At 41.7% G+C, this 20,565-nt stretch overlaps 1 protein-coding gene across 6 annotated transcripts in view; it reads left to right on the top strand.

Annotated features, from left to right (window-relative positions):
- Positions 1 to 6,981: 6,981 nt before the first annotated feature.
- The window catches only part of Qki (QKI, KH domain containing RNA binding), a 108,790-nt gene continuing 95,206 nt past the window's right edge, over positions 6,982 to 20,565 (top strand). For 3 of the 6 annotated variants that reach the window (XM_032894696.1, XM_032894701.1, XM_032894697.1), the window contains exon 1: positions 6,984 to 7,230. In XM_032894696.1, the coding sequence (XP_032750587.1) occupies positions 7,089 to 7,230 (142 nt within the window). In that variant the 5' untranslated portion in view covers positions 6,984 to 7,088. Of the gene's footprint in view, positions 7,231 to 20,565 lie in introns of all 6 variants that reach the window. The other 3 variants (XM_032894700.1, XM_032894699.1, XM_032894698.1) reach the window with 2 other exon arrangements.

Raw genomic sequence — 20,565 nt, 5'->3', positions numbered from 1 at the left:
CTAGGCTACACAGCTTTGACTGCAGACCTTGTTTCAAAAACCAAACTAAATAACACAGTTGAAAGCTGATAAAAGCCGTACTGGTGGAGAGTATCAGGGCATTGGATAACTGCTTTTAATCCTTTATTCAAATACACATAAACCAGGGGCTGGAAGATAGCTGAGAGTACTTGCTGCTTTTCCAGGGGACCTGGGTTTGGTTCCCAGCACCCACATGGCAGCTCATAAGTGCCAAACACACAATAAAGAGAAAACAGCATGGGGGGTACCATCAGTGCCTACCAGCTCCCCTTTAATGTTGAAATTAAAGGTAATTTATCTGGGGACCACGGATGTTTTTTATTAAGAGAAATCTCTTATGTTCCAAAAATTCTTAAGCATCATTGAATCAGGTCAGGTTGGGATACACACTTCTTGTGCCAGAAATCCTCCTCCCACCCCACCCCCAAATTATGTACAGGTCCTGGACCACTGCAAATGCTGAACTCGAGGAATCAACTCTTCTATTTCCCTGTAGTGAATGCAGAGAAACCTTTTGGACTTCCAGAAGCTGCTGTGACCTGCTTCCCAACTGCTCCCCACTTAGGGTTCAGATTTGCCTAGGTGGTCTTGGCCTTTGCCTTTCATTTACTCAGAGAAGCTGTTGGAAGAGGGCAAGAGAACAGAAGGGAATGGAGCTCAGCCCCCTCCCCCACCCCCAAGGAGTCCAATCTCCCTGTTCTGCTTGTAGTTTCTCCAGGAAGGGTCTTAGTGTTCTGTTTGCTCTCGTTAGAATGCTGTAAAGTTGTAATGCGTTCGGTGGGAAATTTGGTTTTGCAAAATCTAAAACACAGAAGGCTTCCAGCCCAAAGCATTATACATCGGAGGGAAACGAAAGCAGTTAGATATTTTACAAAAGATTTTGGAGTACAAAATTGGAGTTTTTGTTTTGCAGTACTGGGGATCGGACCCTGGAGTTCCTGCCAGGTAGGCAAGTTGCTCTGCTTCTGGGTTCGGTCCTCAACCCAACAGATGAAGGCTTCAGAGGCGTCTCTATGTCATCTGGGTATAGGGCTACCCAGCACAGAAACTAAACAATAGACGTCTGTCTGTTCTTCTCTGTGAGGACTATGCACAGCCAGAAACTTTTGGAACTTCAAGACTTAAAGAGTTCCTCTAGTCCAAGCTCCAGATACCCTGAGTTACTGTCTCAGGCTTTCAACTTGTTAGGAAAGAGCCCCTAGGAATTTTATACACTTGGAGTGGGCAAGGTAGTTAAACAAAGGCTTATTCTTTGATACTTTGGTGTACGGATACAATGTATATTGATCCTATCCACCCCATCTGCTCTCTACCGACTCCCTGAACTTGTCCCTCTCTCACTTTTATGTGTAGCTAGAATTTCCAACCCTAATAACCCCGTATAAAAGGCATGCGATCCAGTTACTGTAATTATAAGCTATAAGCCTAGATTGGGCAGCTCTAATACTACACTCACTCATTCCCCGGCCATGAGACCCTTTGCGACTTGTGCCTTCTCCTGGGTAGGTGGTTCTGCTCCGTCACAGCTTCCTTCCTCTTCTGTCTTCTCTCCTTCCCTTGTCCCCTCTCCTCTCTACCTGCCCTCACTCTCAAAGACCTCCCGGCCCACTTTTCCCCTCCATTGCCAATCACAGGCTCTAGCCTTTATTGACCAGTTAAAATGGGGAGAAGCTTCACATGAGATCACCCGAGCACCTGATGCATTGTGTGTGTGTGTGTGTGTGTGTGTGTGTGTGTGTGTGTTGGGGGGGCTCTTGAGGAAGCTTAATTAACATCGGAATACAAACAGCATCAGGACAATCTACAACATTTTTGTCCTCTCTCTCTTTAAAAACAAATAACTTACCAAGCCCAGTTAATGCTGCCTACCTTCTCTTGAGTTGGGACTATCTACCTCAGCAAGGCAACCAATCTTGACTCTCCCTTCCCCAGCAGCCACTAGCAGATATGTTTTCTTTGTGCACCACCACACTATTAGATACAAGAGCTTAATACTTAAAAGATATCACATCACGGATAAGAGACAATACTGAGGGGGGGAAAAAAAGACCACAGTTCCGGGGCATTCTAATTTAACTTACGTTAAGGGCCAGCATCAGGTCTAGGCACTGACTTTGAAGGTCCGATGTGAATCCTGTCTCTAGGGTTGACTGACTCAGGGACCAGTTGCATTACTCTGTGAACCTCACTGTCTCCATTGTAAAATGGAGGTAATTATCAACTCAGGGCGCCAGTGTGGACTGAAATAACCGAAGTGCCTGACTCCCCAGAGGACTTCTGTGAAGTCTCACACTGACCTTCTGGAAATTCAGTTTAGAAGTCACATATGCCACAATTACCAGGAAAACACATTCAGCCTCTAAGCTGTAGTACCGATAATGGCATTTGATTAAATGTCTGGGGATGACATAAGTAGTCATATCCTTTGCTTATAAAATGTTTACCCACATTAGCTGTTTAAAGTTAACACACTGAACCAAATGGTATCTGTTGAACATAGTAAAATAACCTAATCACTCACTCGTTCTGAGGTGTCTAGATCCTGAGGAGAAAAAAACAAAAGCAAAACAAAACAAAACAGAACAAAACATGAAATTACCCCAATCCAGAGGAGCGCTACTGAAATTAATGCTGTGAGTCAGTATGGAAATCGGTCAAAACAGAGTGCATCTGAAGCTCAGTGTCGCAGTCCTATAATTAATAGTTATTTTTTACTTGAAGATCTGTCTAAATGTGGAATGAGAAGGTTAAATTACATGGCACGAGGGCCTGCATCCTGCTCTGAGTGTTTCTACCTCTCCAGTTTCATTTAGGGTCAAATGAGCAGAAACCTTACACTACCGGTTAATATTTAACTGCTGGGCAGGGGTTGAAGCTGGATGCTGGTGCTACATCTGGAAAGAACACATTAGCCCTCTAAAGGCAGCACAAATCACAGCCCAGCAGCCCAGGGAGCTGGGCTCCTCACCTTTGGAGATCTAAACACGCTTTATCGAGAGGACTACTGGACCGAACTCTTGCGTTAAAAACGAACAAAAGACAACAGTGCAGCATACACATGCTTGCACCCACACAGACACACACCAAAAAAAAAAAAAAAAAACTCTCTGGGGTCCAATCTACAAACATCCAAGTTTCACATTTGAAGATGACCAGAGTCCCCAGATCATTTCCAATGCTCTGACGATAAACCATTTTACCATTTAGGAAGATACTCAAACGTTTTGTGGAGTTAATTACAAAACATACCTAGATTTCCCCCATCCCTCCTTAAAGAAATTTTATAACTTAAATTATTTCTTTAAAAGAGTATTGGAATGAGAAAAACCACTAAACACCGAATGTGAAGTTTTAGTTCTTGTAGAAACTCTATGATGATAAAGGCGGAAGTGCTTGGAATACTGTAAGTTCTTATTCTAAATGTCGAGAGATGCAGTAAACTCCTAGAGCCAATGAAATTGAACAGGAAGCCCATTTCCACTCCTAGCTAATTAGTGTGAGAGAGAAGAGCCAGTTTTATTGTTAATAGATGGTAGGAGTTTTCACTGAAAGAGCTATTACAAGGATCTTCATATACCTGGTGTATATATCTTCATGTATACTTATCCTACTCATTTTGAAACTGTATTAAAATGTCTATAATAACAGAACTGAAGGATCTATAAGCCTGGAGGTACACATTCCAACAGACTTTGTAGTCTACACTGTGTTGTGCGGATTGATACATGTCCACAGCGTGAAGAAGGAGTGTGAGGGAGAAAAAGGTGGGAGCCTATAGATGAGTACCTGGGCAAGGTCAGTGACTCCAAAGGCTGTAGATGCACTTGCTGTACAGCCCTGGACTGCCTCCACCAGCCACTAAACTGTTCTTAGGCAGCCAACCATCTCTTCCCTCAAATATGGCTACTCCTGCCTCCTTCCCTATGTGTTGGGGGAGCACTGAAGGAAATGAGCCAGGTAAGAATTTGAACCTCAGGCATGCAAACTAGCACATGACACTTCTTTTCGAACATGCAAGTCATGAGAGCCTACACAAGTGTTGTTGATGGGGTTAGGAGTTCTAAAAACCTTCAAGTCTACTCTGATGGCAAACACGCTGACCCACAGAGCTGACATGGCATGAGGAAATGTGACAGAAAGAATTACAAATTTAACAAAAAATAGAGGTGACACCTGGGAGCTGGAGTGGGGCTTTTGGGCAGATAGAAAAAAATTTCCAATGAGATACCAGGCCCAGAGTCCTACAGATGCCAAGCGTGTGTAGAGGTCAAGGCAGATTTCAGGGAGACCAGGAGTCCATCTAGTGAGCTTGAGCCAGCAACATGCAGGGGACCAGATCTCTTGGGGCCTAGCAGGTCTTGGTAAACTCTTAGGATATTTTTTCTTTACCTGAGAAATCAGGAAAAGTAAGTAGGGACAAGATCCACATGTACTTGAAAATGCACCAAATGGCAACTATTTCCAAATGATGGGTTCACCAGGGATTAAGTCATGGTGAATGAATATTGCCTGACAGTTATTTTTGGTTCAACTACATTATAAAAAGTGGTTGGACTTATGGGTCAGCCAGCAGGACTTATTAGCTATATAGTGCTGGGTAAATTATTCCATTTACCTCTTCCTCTTCAGGGGTTTCCTCTTATGTACAAATCGGGGATGCCAGTATTACCTCAGGCCCAGGACTGTTGTGACTGACTGAGCTACAGAGGTAGAGCAGTTAGCACAAGCCCTATAAGTGTATCAACTTACAAAGGGGACATTGCTTGCACAAGCACAGACAATGAAAAATAATTCAGGGACAAAATATTTTTTTAATAATATACAAGGAACAAACTTCTCATTTTTCTAGGTTTTGAAGCAACACTTAGAAAACGTAGTAACAGCTTTTTTAATCAAATTATTCCATGCTTTTACATAATTTACTGTTTAAAGAGATAACTAGGTGAATAATCTAGAACTACTCATTGTTGAAAAATTCAAGTTACTTCAATTACACGTTAACTTTGTCCATCATTTGCTCTATTAATTTAATAAACGAGAAAACCAAAACCAAAACCAACTCGAACTGTAGTCTTTAAATGAAATCAAGAGTAAAGTTGCTTTAAATACCTTTGGCACCACACAAACTTCGGAATGCTCTTTAGAATTTGTGTAAAGCAGTTTAAAAAAAACAAAAGCAATTCGACAACGCTGCTTACGTTCACATTTAAAATACAGTGAGATGATTCACAGAAAATTATAGCCAGGGCCAACTCTCAAAATGGTTAATTTGACAATCCTGTCTACATTTTAATGGAGCACGTTATAAAGAACTTGCAACAAAACAGGGATGATGCAGATTTAGTGACTGACAGCTTCTATAAATCACAGGACTTCATTGCTGCAATTCAGAACATTGTTTCCGAAACAAATGTAACCGTCAGAACTCCCTCACCCCCATAGGAAGCACCTTTTCTGGCCCACTGCCTTTCGTTTATTTATTTATTTTTGTCAAATAGGTAGAAATAGGTGTTGACTACTTGGTTTTCCCGAATGTGTGCTCACACGGGCTTCTTCTGCGGGCGGCCGCGCCGCCGAGGAGCCACCGCCTCCACCTCCGGACTGTAACCTGCGGTGAGGATAACGGAACCGCGCGTCACGCCGCATGGAACAGAGCCCGCCCGCCCGTGGGTGCGCACGCGTGTGCCATCTCCGCCCACGGTCCGGGGCCGCCTCGCAGCACACGGCGATGCGAGGCCCGTCACGCGTGGCGCTGGCTCCAGGGGAAACCTCGCTGGAGTCCCCACCGCGGAAGACACTGCGGTGCAGGCGCCTACGCCGACTCAGTCCATCGCCACCTAGCACCCCAAGCGATCCGACGGTCGGGTCCCTCGCCCCGCCAGGTGGGCGCCGCGCCAGAACCGTTCCGCCCCGCTTCTCGGTCCGCAGGCCATCGTTCCCCCACTTCCCCAACCCCCACGCAGGCGCGCTCCAGGCCCGCCCCTCCCCCCTACGGCGCGCTCTCCGCCCGGTGGGGCGGAGCGACCCTCGGAAGGGGCGTGGCCACAGCCCTCGACGCGCGCACGCGCTCTCAGCCTCACGGCTACGTGTCGGCACACGTGACGCCCACCCGAGAGTCCCCAGTGAAGCAACAGGACGTTAAAAAAAAAAAATTTTTTTTTGAGGGGTAGCGAGGAAGGTGGACGAAGAGGTTTAAAAAAAAAAAAAACCAAACTATAGTAACGCGCGCGGACGCGAGGCCCGGGCGGCGGCGAGCTCTGCGCGTCGCGGAGAGTCCCGCCGGGATTCCTCTCAGCCGCCGCGCCCGACCGCGCCCGCCGCCTCAGCAACAGCGCGCCGACGAGCCAGTGCCGCCGCCCGCGTCCCCCCCTCAGCCGCGACCCCGGCCCCGCGCAGGCCACCGCCGGCGCGCGTCCTCTTCGCCCCGGCCGGGCCCTGCACCGGCCGTCCCGCCCGAGCGGGCCAGGGGCGGCGGCGGGGCGGGCGCGCCCAGCCCCTGTAACGGCCGCCCTGCGCGGCCCGCCCGCCGCCGCCCCCGGCCCTGCCCGCGCCCCTCCCCCGCCGCCGCCGGCTGCGCCGCCTGAACTGGAGGCGAACTCCGCCGCCAAGTGAGTGAGGAGGAGGAGAGCCGCGGAGGAAGAGGAGGAGCGCAGTCGGAGGCGCGGCGGCGGCGGCGGCAACGCGGAGCGCCGCGGCGGACCGCACCGCAGACTCGCGAGCTTCGGCGCAGGCGGCGCGACCGGCCGACGAGCGGCCCCGGCTCCCTCGCGGCGCAGCGGCCCCGCGCCGCGCTCGGCCTGAGACCCGCCTCCGCCGCCGGCCTCGCGAGGGGAGCTGCGCCGGGCGGCCGAGGAGCGGCCGCGGCGCGTCTGGCCGGGCGAAAGTGCCTGCGGGGGCGGGCAGGCGCGCGGAGCCGGCCGCCCGGGGCTCGGCGCGGGAGCCGGAGCGGGAGCCGGCGCGGAGCAGGACGCAGTGTCCTGAGCGGCCGGCGGCGGGCTCGCCCCGCCCCTCCCTCCTCTCCTCCGGCGGCGGCGGCGGCGGGCGGAGTGAGCTGCGGAGCCTGGAATATGGTCGGGGAAATGGAAACGAAGGAGAAGCCGAAGCCCACCCCAGATTACTTGATGCAGCTGATGAACGACAAGAAGCTTATGAGCAGCCTGCCCAACTTCTGCGGGATCTTCAACCACCTCGAGCGGCTGCTGGACGAAGGTGAGGTGCCCGGCCCCGGCGCGGCGGCCCGGGATGGCAGGGGGCGGGCGGGCGCAAAGGCGGCGCGGGCGGCTCGCGGCGGGGACCGGGCCGGGGCCGGGGCCGGGCCAGGCCTGAGGGCGGACCCGGGAGCACGCGGGGCTGGGGGCTGCGGCCGGCTCCCGACGGCGGGGCTGGCTAGGCCCCCGCCATCCCGGCCATCCTGGCCGCCCCGGCCGGGCCACGCGAGTCCCCGAGCTCCGCCTGGTCTCGCCCGCGGGGCCCCAGCTTAGCGGGCTCGTTTCGGTGGAGTTGTGTGGCCCGCAGTACCCGAGTGGACCCCGAGATATTCAGGAATTACGTAGGGTACGGAAAAGTAGTGCTTATGTGGCCCGAAGGCGAGGACGAAATGACAGAGCAGAGCACTTTTTGTCCTTTTGTTTGGGGAAGCGAGAACTGTTTGGGAGTTTAACTTCACTTTTTTTTTTTTTTAGTCCGTGGTGGTGGTGGTGGGGGGAGGAGTACGAAATACCGCGATGACAGACCTGAACGGAATCCGAGTTCGGAAGAACTGGGGCGGAGGGTTCGCTCCTGGCGTAGCCGCCTGCGTTTGCAGGGCGGGGAGCTGGAAGTTTGAAAAGACGGGGATAAAATAGAGCAGAAGTTTGCAGAAGCCGAGTTGGGAGCGTTGTGGGGAGCAAAGACTGACTGGAAGATTAATGCTGGTTAGCTGTGGAATTCTTTAGGAACTTCTCACAACAGCGATCTGGAGTGTTAGTTTCCAGTAGCTGTGGGTTTATGTGGACGCCCGGGGCGGGGTTCGGGGTGGGGGGAGGATAGGACCAACAAGTCTGTTTTGAAAATCGAATAGCGAGTACTTTCTGTCTTCTCTTTTAAAGTCTCTGAGTGGACTGTTTAAAGGAAGCGGAAAACTATGTTGGACAGATGAACATGGATTTTAGGATCTTTAGAAGAATTTCGAAAAATTTCAGAATTGTTGGGGCTATCTTGTGCTTAGGGAGCTGGCGTGTCAGGGAAGAACAAAAGACTCCGAGCTAAAAGATGGTTAAAGAACTATTTTAAGAGCTTCTGTTGGGTGGGGAGCCTTGGGCACTATTTAAAACAGAAAACATTCAGCTATTCAGCTATTACCCATGAACATAACATAACACATTGAAAGAGGCCTTTTTTACTGTTGGGTTAGCATATTTGTTAGTATTAAATTGCCTTGGAGAAAACTTGAGCTGCCCCTTTAAGGGTTTTTGCCTTTCTTTTTTGTGTTGGCATTTGAAAAATTGTGGAGGCAGAAAACTTTCTGGAATGTCCAAAAAAAAAAAAAAAAAAAAAAAGCTGGAGCTCTTAAATTGAGTATTTCCAAAAGTGAGCGCTAAGGGGCGCCAGTTATTTTTTTTTAACCTTGGAAATGTTTGGAACAAAATGGGTAGTCTGCTTAATAATCTGACCTATATTAGGTGCAGTTGAAACTTAAATTTTTGGATGACTTCATTTGTAATCCACAAATGTGATTAGAGTGAAAACACCTAGTACATTGATATTTCTTCCTTGGCATTGGTTTTTGTGCTATTAGTATCAAATTTCTGAAGAAAAATTTAGTTTTTAAAACTTCAATCAAGGGAGAATTTCTTTAAAATGAACTAAAACACATTCTTAAAATGCTTCCTATACTCAAGTGACTTAGTGGAGCTTATAAAAAGTTTGGATATGCTATAAAGAAAACTAGTAGGAGTTTTTTTAAATTAGTTGTAAAGGCTGCTCAAGTGGTTCTCTTTCAGCTTGATCAGAAATAACTGCCTTAATTCGAGATTGACATAAGTCTTTCAACTAGAGGAATTTCAATTATGTCATTTCTGCACAGGCTTATTTCTCTTGGTTAGAAATAGTAATCCCTTTGGGTTTCAAATGTAGAAGACAGCTAGTTTAGGATAACAATATTGAAAGTAATGTCTGGTGTCTCCTCTTCATGTTTTCTCCATCTTCACCGTAGTCCATTTGTACTCCGGAATCTCAGCATCAGGTCAGTGTAGAGATGACTTGGATGTTACGGGAGACAGCAAATTGACTAGGGATTGTGATTGTTTTCCTCAGACCAGAGAAGCTTGCAAGAAAGGGACTCGTCCTTAGTGTGTCATAAGCTTTTGACTCTACTTGTTAGTCTTACTGTAAATTTAATTTGACTTGAAAATACTGGTTTCTTAAGGGCATCGTAATTTTCTTGGTAGATGACTTAATTGTGAAAATTGGCAACTTGTCCTTTACCCCTTGTGGCCTCTCATTGTCCAAAACAAATTAATCATGACTTCTGTTTGTGGTTAGGGATTACATTTTCCTTTGTCTGTAATGCTTGGAAGAAAATTTACTTTTACATTCAGATAAAACTAAGTTTCACTTTAGGGATTAAACTGTTCAGTGGTAATAAAATGCTCTCTGATAATTAGAAACTTTGAATGGGACTATTTAGCAATTTTATTTTAAAAATTCTTTTCCAGCAGTGAACCTTTAATATGATTCCTATTCGAGAATTTCCATTTGGTTAGTTAACAAATTTGGGAATGAGGTATGTTGGTTTTTCTACTCGTTAAAACTTGAATGATACAGAAATTGTATATTGTTTCTTGCTGGCTTAAAGAAAGTAGCCTATAGTCCTTAACTTAGGTAAATCAGTCCTTGTGTTGTTGGCTGTTAATTCTGCTTGTGAGTTGTGTCAGTCTTTCATAGTATCTTTAGCAGGATAGGTTTTTTAAAGTTAACAATATATTTTAGGCCAGAGCAGTTCCTAAATAAAAGCTATAACTTGAGTTAATACTTGTAAGATTTAAAGGATTGTTTAACTAGAGGTGAGCAGAAGATTACAAATAGAATGTAGGTCTCAAACTACTTTCTCTTAGGATTTTAACTGAACCTCTTTACCATCCCTGGGATAAAGTTACACAGATTATCTTAAAGACATTTCTTTGTAATGAAAACAAAACTGTTAGAGTAGTTGAATACAAAGCATTTTTAAAAAAATAAACATTTTGCAATTTAATATCGAAGATAGTTGTGCAGCAGTAAATAACAGACAAATAACAAGTAGTGAAAAGCAAGAATGTGATACATGAACATGGCATTTCCAGTTTTAATTCTTTAGGCAGGATTATGGGAGGGAGGCTGCTTCTATGAAAATGAGAATGTGGTTTGGTGAAAAAGGGCAGTCTGAAACTTTTTATGGAAGCTGTAAGGAAAACTAGTTTATAATTCAGGAAACGTAAACAAATGTTAGATTCTGCATGGATGGTTTAAAAATGTTTTTATTTTTGATAACCCTTTTTCATAAAATTTCCTGCTCTTTAAAACTGAGATGATTTTTAATTAAAATTGGCTTTGCTATTTATGTTTACCTTTGAGAATGTGTTCATTGTTGCATGTGTCATACCCCTGTCATTTCTCAAATTTTAATTATTTTCTTTTTGAGAAAACTTGTTTTGTCCATAAACACTGGCTTAAAACTTTGTATGACCATAGATACTGAGAGGACCTAGGTTTTTTACACTTTGCTAAATTTTTAGATTTTCTTTTTTTAAAAAGCAAACATTGTTGACAGTAGTTATTATTTGTGTCAAGCATACTTTACTTAAGGGGTAGTTAATTTGTTTAAGAGCTAAGGCATTGCTTTAGTAATCCATTCGGAGTTGTAATAAGCTGCTACTTCTCACCAGTTCTCTCCAGTATGCTCCTCAGGAGCTAGCACAGCTCTGTGTGAGTCTAAGGAGGCAGTCGTTTGCACGTTGATTCTGCATGTGCACTGCATTGCTCCAGAGGTGGGGTGGTGAGCTTCACTATGTTGTATAGTTAAGGTTGTCCTGTTAAACAGCAGCACAGCTAAGTTTATAGTAGAAATAGGTCTTCGAGAGTCACATTTCCTGGTATGTTTGCTATCATTGCCTTTTCTGAGATAAGTATGAGAATGTTAAAATAAAAATTCTGATTTGCATGAGAGTGGGTGTGTTCGATGATAGGGACCTTCAGAGCTGTCCCAGATCAGTCTTTGCCCTTTTAGGTGGTTTGAACATTATACATCTCTGATAATTATGACCCCATCTCTCTCTGTCCTGGAGTCTCACTAGTTTCCCATTAGATCAAGTAGTTTTTAGTATCTAAAAGGGAAACAAAGTCCTGTGACAAAAATCTGACTAGTATAACCCCTTGTTGCTGAAGACCCTTTATAAAGCAGGGTTAAGAAACACCTTTTTCAGCTGCTGTATTTAGATGTATAGTTTTCTTTTAGTTTCTTTTGCTTTTGGTACTAAGAGAATTAAACTATTTGATTATATGGACAGCTTTTAATAATCATAGGACCTGTACTTTGGTTTGAGAGAATCAGTTTGTTTGATGATGCTGTTATAAGGAAAAGTTATCCCTTTCTGTCTGAAATGGAATATTGGTTTTGTTTGTTAATAACGCAGAAGATAGGACACTGAGCAACTTTCTGCTCCTAGTATGTCAACTGTTGTGGGGATAGCTAAGAATCTATTTTAAGGGTGCGGGATGGATGAAATGGATCCATGTTAGGAGGTCATGATTAGAACCATGTGCTGCTTTCTTTGCATGACTAACTTGATGATTTCATTTTTCTCCATTTAGTTGACATTAAGGCAATACAGTAGGGATTTTAAATGCAGGGTTTTCCCCCTTTGCAATGATCTCTTTTAGGAAATGTATATACTTTTTTTTGTTTGTTTGTTTGTTTTTTTCTTTTCTTTTTTTCGGAGCTGGGGACCGAACCCAGGGCCTTGCGCTTGCTAGGCAACTGCTCTACCACTGAGCCAAATCCTCAGCCCCTATACTTTTTTAAAAATTGGCCTTTTTTTCATTTTGGAGGACTCATTGCTTATTTAATGTCCAAGGAATGATTTTTCAGCATCATTTTCATTTAATATAAAAACAAAATAAGCATAAATACTAAAATTAGTATAGTTTGTCATCTTAGTGTGGCTTTATTAGGGAAAAAGTTTATGAATACAAACCATTTTCTGTCTGGTGCTACTTACGCAGTTATCACCATTGGAACTTAGATCTGATTATTTCTGTATGCCTTTTAGAAGTGATTCACTCCATGTGTACATCTCAACTTGTAACAGACACTTTGATGTTTAAATTTAAAATCACATCAACTTACATTCCTTTTGAATTCTAGTTTTTCTTTAAATGCTTTTAATCACAATATAGAAGTGAAATTAAACACTAATACTTTAAACACATAAAGCAGTTTTGTAATAATCAGTGAAAGCTTTGGACTCTTAGAGAACAAAGGTAAATGCATTTTCTTTCCTTAAAAAAAAATCTCCCTCACAGGGGGAGGGGGGCTGGGATAAGGGGTTTATGGACTGGAAACCAGGAAAGGGGATAACATTGAAATGTAAATTAAAAAAATCCAATAAAAATTATCCCCCTCCCTTTGTAATATATATGTAGTAGTTATTCTGTGTTTAATATTGATTTTACTTTATTACCATAGATAAGGGTAGGAATTAGAAGTATAAAATTCCTTTGCTTATTTAGGGTTGTTTCTGTCATTATGTCCAAATGTCCATCAATACACAGAAACATGTCAGTGCTTATATTAGTCCTTGTAAGTTTTAACATTTTTAGAATTATGTAGGTAAGTTTTTTAGCCATTTGCTCTTAAAATCAACATATAGGCCTTGTGTCATTACTGTTATTTTTATGAAAGAATTGTCTAGTTCAGGTTGTTTTAGATCCTGTCCAAAGGGAGTAGAGTGCTAGGAGAAAACATGAAAAGGCAGGTAATTCCACAAAATGGTCCTTTGTGGGCATGATACAAGAAGAATGCATGCTTGAGAGTGCTTGTGGGTCTGTAAAGGAAGACACCAGGTGAGTGCTGGCCAGCATAGTGGAGCTGGTGAACTTAGAGGGAAGACAGGAAGCAGGTTGTGGAGGTAGTGATTAATCTGCTGGGCCCAAGATTGTAAAGGTTCAGGTTTTTAAGCCTTGTTCTGGATTTTAGTACAAAACCAAATTATTATAGAGTCAGGGGCACAATCAGCTTGGTCAGTAGCAAGTTATTGGGAGCTAGGTTTATGATTTGAAATACATAGGACAAAATCCAGCAAACATATTTGTTACAGTCTTAAGAGCATACCTAGGAAAAATAGTACAGAATTTTAAGGGCTAGAGAGATGGTCTAGCAGTTGAGAGCTGGCTACTCTTCTAGAGGACCAGGATTAATTCTCAGCACCCACATGATGGCTCACACCCATCTGTAACCCCAGTCCCAGGGGCATCTGACATCCTCTTCTAGCCTCTTTGAGCACTAGGCACGCACATTCACACAGCGTATAGTATATCATGTGCAAGCCAGAATGCTCATACACACATAAAACAAGTAAAAATTAAAAATACTGTGGATCTTAAACTTCAATGTCATACTATTTACTCAGTTTCAAAAATCGTCTCGTAGGTATTGTGGAAGAGAATATAGAAATAACACCAAGAAAGACATTTCTTGGATAAGTCTTAGTGGAGGGAAAATTAGTGCAAATCAAGTGATCATATTCAGAACTGTTAGGACCTGAGACCAGAAAATGTAGACATAGCAGTCTAGAGAGGGTGGGGACTTGCCCTTATCACAAAGCTCGTTGTTGTAGAGATGGCCCTTCATTCTGTATGCTGACTTGTTTTATGATGTGCCACTCATGCAAGTAGACTGAGAAGAAGAGAATTACAATGTATTTCCACACACTGGAAAACTGTTAGAGCCTCCCTGTGTGAACAGAAGGAAGATGGAAGCAATTTTGCCAGTTCTGTGCTATGTTGGACTTTAACAAATGCTGGTCAACTTCTTGGAGCTAGAATATATATTCTTAAAATAGCTAAAAATAAGACCTTTTTTTGGGGGAGGGGTCAGTTATTCTAAAAGTGAGAAATCAAAGGTGTGTTTGGAGGATTTAAATTTACTTGAACTTTTCTGTAACCAAAGGATAGAGCCCCAGTTCTTAAAATATTGTTATACAAATGAATTCAGTGTTCATTTACCAGTGTTGCTATTTTTATTACTGTTATTTTTAGTAACCACTCAGAGGAAGGCAGTATTTTTCATTAGAAGATTTAATATAGAGGCTTAACACTGATAAGTGATTCAGGCCAGGAAGGTAAGTTTGCTTCACCTTTAGATCTGTGTGGGGCATAGCTCTCTCTGTTTTTGTTGTTTTTAAGTCAGGGAGGTAACTAAGAATGACACTCTATAAAGCAGCTGCTGTCAACCTTTAATATTATAGTCTCATGTGGTGGTGGCCTCTAACTATAAAATTATTTTGTTGCTATTTCATAACTAATTTTGTACTGTTATGAATCGTAAATATGCAGGATATTAGATACGTGGTCCTTGTGAAAGGGTCTTCCCATCTCCAGTGGTCATGACCCACAGGTTTCAGAGTCTCGATGATTGTGAGCTGGGGAGTTAGGTGTGCCGCATTTAGTTACTACATCCTATTTCCTATACCAGTTTCTGGAGGGTGAGTGACTGTTCATTTGTAATTATATTAAAAAAAAAAAAAACCCTTGAAGTAGAAGTCTTAGTTCTTTGTGCAAAGTAATTTTATTACCTAGATACAGTTGTATGCTAAGAATTGAACCTAGAGCTTCATACATGCTGAGCAAATGCTGTATCATTTGTTTTATTCTTACAAATAGAATAAACTCCTTTTCTAAGCAAAGTCTGTCTATTCTGAGGATATAAGATACAAAAGATTGCTCATATGAGAAGTCTTCTTCTATCAGTATTTTTAAGTTTCTTCTGGTAGGAATAATCTGGTAGAGAAACCGGAAAGGCAGAGGAAGGTGCTTTAACTATTAGTTTTATGTTCTTGAGAATCCTTAACTGGTAGTTTACAGGTACAGACCTGAAGTGTTAATTAAGTAGACCTTCTTGAGTAGTGTAACCTGGTCTTGGTAGTCTGGAATGAAGTGAGTGGGAAGGTATGCTCTAGGACAAAGGGGGGGCAGTCAGAAAGGTAGTCAGAAGGTGCTACTGTATTAGTACACAGTGGTACATGCCTGAGTTTAAAGTTAGCCTGATATACATAGCAAGGTCTAGGCCAGCCAGGGCTGTCTAACAAGAAAGACCCCGGAAGAAAAGAAGGATGAGGACTGGTGATGGCAGGATACAAGCTTTTCTTAGAACATGCATATTGATTAGTTGGTTAGTTGGAATGGCAAATGCTTGCAGAGTAAGTGAAGTTTAGAGAGTAGGCAAAATCAGGACTGGATTGTGGTGCTTCTACATACTGGACTTGATAGTTGAATTTTATTCCAGGAATTCTTAAGTTTTGGACTTTTTGGGTATGTCATAGTGAACTTGTGCATAAGCTAATAAAAACACGTCATATAGATATATAGAATCAGGGTGGAAGGTTAAGCATTTGTATATGGTTGACTTATTACGATTCCTTTCTGGACAAGACTGGGGAACTCAAAGCTTCATAGTACATAAGCCCTCTTCTGCAAACTTCAAAGATACTTTTCTGTTTAGACAAATGCTCTGACATTGTATTTTATCATGTCAGAAAAGTGAGTGTGTGTGTGCATGTGCGTGCATGCGTGCCTGTGTGTGTGCGTGTGTTGTTTTCAGCCCAATTTTGATCACTTAAGAGAGAATTGAGGGGTTGGGGATTTAGCTCAGTGGTAGAGCGCTTGCCTAGGAAGCGCAAGGCCCTGGGTTCGGTCCCCAGCTCCGAAAAAAAGAACCAAAAAAAAAAAGAGAGAATTGAACTTAATTGTTTTAAGTTGTGGGCTTTTTTGGGGGGTGGGGAGGAGACAGGGTTTCTCTGTTGTATCCCTGGCTGTCCTGAAACTTAAGAGATCCATCTGTGTTTGTTTCCTGAGTGCTGGGATTAAAGGCGGGCATTGCAACACCACTGCCTGACAAAAATTGCACTTTTTAATTTTTTAAAATGAAAGTTGAAAAGAAGGAAGAAACTTTTGTGATGTCATGTATTAAATCAAATCTGTGTTAGCAAGCATAATGAGATTTTTTGAACATTACTTTGCTGATATGTGTTACTTCTGCTTAACTGAATTGTCAGTATTGATTAAAATACGGTAGAGATACATTGATAATCCATTCTTAAAGTTTTATCTTTCAAAATTAATTTTTTTTATTAGTGATACTACATTAACAAAAGACTCACTACTCAGATTTCTGTAGTTGCATCTGGAGTGTTCTTTATTCCTGCAATGTCCAAATCAAATAGTTGAATCTTTTTATAATTTTAAATCTATTAAAATTTGGAAACAACTTTAAAAAAATGCATCAACTTGAACTTCTTTATTGAGCAGTTGTTTCTTATTCTTTTTATACTTACTGTGTTGGAAATTATGTCTATATACATATTTATAATTTTGTATTTGTTTTGTATGTTTAAGACCAGGTCTTTGCTTTGTATATCAGACTACCCTTGAACTTACTGTGTGTGTAGTGTTTGAGTGGCCTCAAATTTGTGATCCTTCTGCCCTCAAACATAGGAATTATATGAGTGCTACCACCTCACTAGGTTTAGGAAGTTAGATTTAAAAGGTAAAGCAGGTTGAAGAATAGCATGTTTGGAATATACCAGAGGTGGTGGTGTGTTCTTTACATTGTATCACATCAGTAGAGACAATAGTTTCACTGTTGGTGAGACTCAGATTGTTATCTGGATTAGAGTGCAGAGGCAAGAGTCTGGGTGGTCCCTTCTGTAAAACTAAGGTTTTATTTGTTTTGATCAGAACCTAACTCAGCCTTAGGTTTGCTTTATGAACCATTTATACTATGGTTAACAGCTGCTAATCTGCCTGAATTCATTTTACGAGAACGTCCACCATGATGCTTTTATTACTCTAATATTCTTTCAACCAGCATCTTGGTAGTCTTTGAAAAGTTGAACTTTGAATAATAGGGTAGGTATTATTATTTGAAATAAAATCCTATTGGGAAAGCTCATTATTTAGCCATAGATTTGTTAGCTGCTCAGATGTGACTTTTATACTCATCATTATTAAGTGCATGGATTTCATAGGGATAAAAGTTGTGGTCAGGGATAATCAGATTGGCTCTTTTGTCTATTGGAATTTTTTTGCTTTTTGTATATTCCTCAACTACTCTGTTTTCTGCTTCATTTGTAAAACTGGTCTTTTCATTAAGGTTCTTTTCCATTCTGAATGGTGTTACAGACTAGTTAGGTGCAAACAATATTCATCATTGTTGGTGTCAGATTATTTTCAATCTATTTCCTCTGGGTACAGGTAGGTACTATTCATTTTAAAGTTAGTCAGTGTGCATCTGCATTTTTGGTTTAGTTTTATCACAATTCTGTCATTCTTTTTTCCACACCAAAGTAATATTTTTAAAATTATATTTTATGTTTGTTTATCTTGCCTGTATGTGTGTCTGTTTGCTACATGGAGGCCAGAAGAGTGTGTTAGACCCCCTGGACTAGAGTTGCAGTTTGGAATCATCATATGAGTGATGGGAATCGCCATCTGTGTCCCCCGGAAGAGAAGCCTCTTAACTACTGAGCCAGTGCTGCAGCCCCCAATAACATTCTCCATGGTGATATAATTAGTTACTATAGCGTATCGGAGATATTCCCAAAATCAAAATAATCTGCAAACCACTACATATATTTAAATTGTCTTACTCATTTTACATATAACAAATGTATGTTTATTGTCATTTCTAGTTTGTTTTGCTTTTATGTGTAGTGTTTTCCTTTTTTTAGTAGTAAACCTTAACCATCCACTTTTTGATGTCAACATTTACTGTATAAGTTCTTTTATTGTACTTTTAAAGTAGCTTTTTACCTTAAACCCAGCAGAGATTAGGAGAACAAATATCTTTCAAAATGAGAAGTGTGTGTATGCGTATATGCGTGCCTTGTGTGTGTAATCCACACTGTATTTTAAAAGGAGAATGTTTTCTCTTTAGACTAATGCTTTAGATCTTAGACTGAAGGAAAATATCTGGAGAAGAGTTTTTAGTGACAGTGAAAGTTCTTTACACTTTTAAAGTTGTATGAGGTAGACAAACCTCCTTGGTAGAAATGAAGTTTTGAAGCTGTATTTCTATGTATTTGGAAAATCTTTACTGCAACCTTTTTGTCGTTAAGAATTTTTAACAGTAAGGAACTTATGTTCCAGCAGATGGGGATGTCAGTACACACAAGAGCATTTAGTGACTAAAATGTGTTGGGAAGTGACTTGTCAGAAAAGAACATTTTATCCTTTATATTATAAGGGAAGGGTTTGCTCAGGAATAGGATGCAGTGTAGTTATTGTGCTTATGGTAAGTATGCCTAAGTTGTATCTTTAAAGATTGTCTTTAAGAAACTGTAGGTTGACTATTTCCTGTAATTAGCAGACAGATTACAATTTTTTTCTGTAATGTCTTTTGTTTTTATATTAGTATTGAAAAGTTGTTTGGGGTGGGGAACTGTGTTACATACGAGGCGCACATTTGCTAGTAATCTATGCTGTTCTGGGTCTCGAATCAAATGATTGCTGTTTAGTACTATCAGCAAACTGACCCTAGCTTACTGTTCTGTTACATGAGGAGAAAGTTCTTTTGAGGATCATAGTTTATTACAGCAATAAAAAGTTATCAGCAGTTAAACCATAATCTTATCTCACTTTATTGCTAGAGTTTATAGCATTACAGGATTTCTTGTTAGTTTTTTTTTTTTTATAAATGTTATATATTTTGTTGTAAAATGTGCCTTAATAGTTGTTGAAAAAAATTGCTGTTCATTACTGTTTGAGAAATGTGTGCTTTTTAAATAGTCACGTTTTTCTTGGTTATTATTGTATTTTCCAGTTGTGAAATACTACTATTTCTTAGTCACTTGAAATTAAACTCCAAGTATAATGAGGGGATATCTTCTGTTTGTTTGTTTTTTTATGGAGACCCAGGAAGGAAGAAACTGACATAGGAACTTTGGTACAACTATACCAACTTGCTTTATACTTGTTGATTTTCTATAGTGCTTACAGAGAATTGAATGCAAAGATTTTCATTTAGGAGCAGGACTGTACTTCTCTTCAGAAGAGAGCAGAAGAGTAGGTGAGAAAGCTCAGTTTTCATTGTAGCACACATGTTAATCCCAGCACTCAGAAGGTAGGCAGAGGCAGGAGGTTCTCAGCCTCTGCCTCTGCTGTACCTCAACCCCCCATGCCCCAGCCCCCACCCCCCATCCCCCTATGGTGAATTCCCGAATGGCCAGCACCTACGTAGAGAAACTCTGTCTCAAAACAACAACAAAGACAAAGATGAGTCTGGTGTGCATATTTTTAACATTGTTTCTCAGTATGTAAACTTTTGAGAAGCTTCAATCCTTTCCTCTTATTAATTAAGTTGTTGGAAAGAACTAGACAGATGTGTTTTACTAACAAATATTCCTTAGGAAACGTTTTAGATATATGTTAAAGTGAAAAATCACATATAATTAATAGGTACTGAGTTTTGGTGGTTTTCCTTCTACACTTTATTAATGGATATGATAGAATTGAGCGCCCACTGAAATACTAGCTAGCCCTGTGTGTCTTTTTAAGTACACACACACACACACACACACACACACACACACACACGCACCTCTGACCTAAACATTTTTTCCTGTCTTCTAGCTTTCAATTTTTGTTGTTATTTGATGTTGTCAAAGTTATTAGTTACTGAATTTTTTTTATTTTATTTTTTTGGGTGGTAGTGGTTTTGACTTTTTGGACATGCCATTTTGCTTTCAGGATACGCGCGCGCGCGCGCGCGTGTGTGTGTGTGTGTGTGTGTGTGTGTGTGTGTGTGTGTGTGTGTGTGTAATGAATTCCAAAGTCTTTAATAAGTCGCAGAATGCTCTTATGACTAGGTTAGTGAATTCCAAACTCACAGTTTGCAATGTATTTAAAATGAAGTGAGTATTTTTGGTGTATTTAATAGAAAGTGATTATTATGATGTAGTATTTTGAATTGTAGAGTACTCTATTTCACATGCTAAGTTTTAGTGACTTAACATACAGAAACTTGACTAAAAGTATGTGTAGGATATTATGGGGGATATACTAGAACTTCAGAATCATTCATAGTTATTGATTAGTTAAGGTAACCTAAACAAACACAGAGACTTGTACTAGAAAGACTACTATAGATTGGGAGGTTCACCCGAGATGGACTTGGACCTGTTCTCTCTTTTTTTAATTGGGTATTTTTTAATTTACATTTCAAATGTTATCCCTTTTCCTGGTTTCCTGTGCATAAACCCCCTATCACATCCCTGCTCCCCCTGCTTCTGTGAGGGTGTTCCCCACCTACCC

The sequence above is a fragment of the Rattus rattus genome, chromosome 2 (assembly GCF_011064425.1).
Source record: "Rattus rattus isolate New Zealand chromosome 2, Rrattus_CSIRO_v1, whole genome shotgun sequence".
NCBI classification, from domain to species: Eukaryota; Metazoa; Chordata; class Mammalia; order Rodentia; family Muridae; genus Rattus; species Rattus rattus.
Note: the sequence above shows the minus strand (reverse complement) of the source record. Positions and strands in the feature narration are given on the sequence as shown.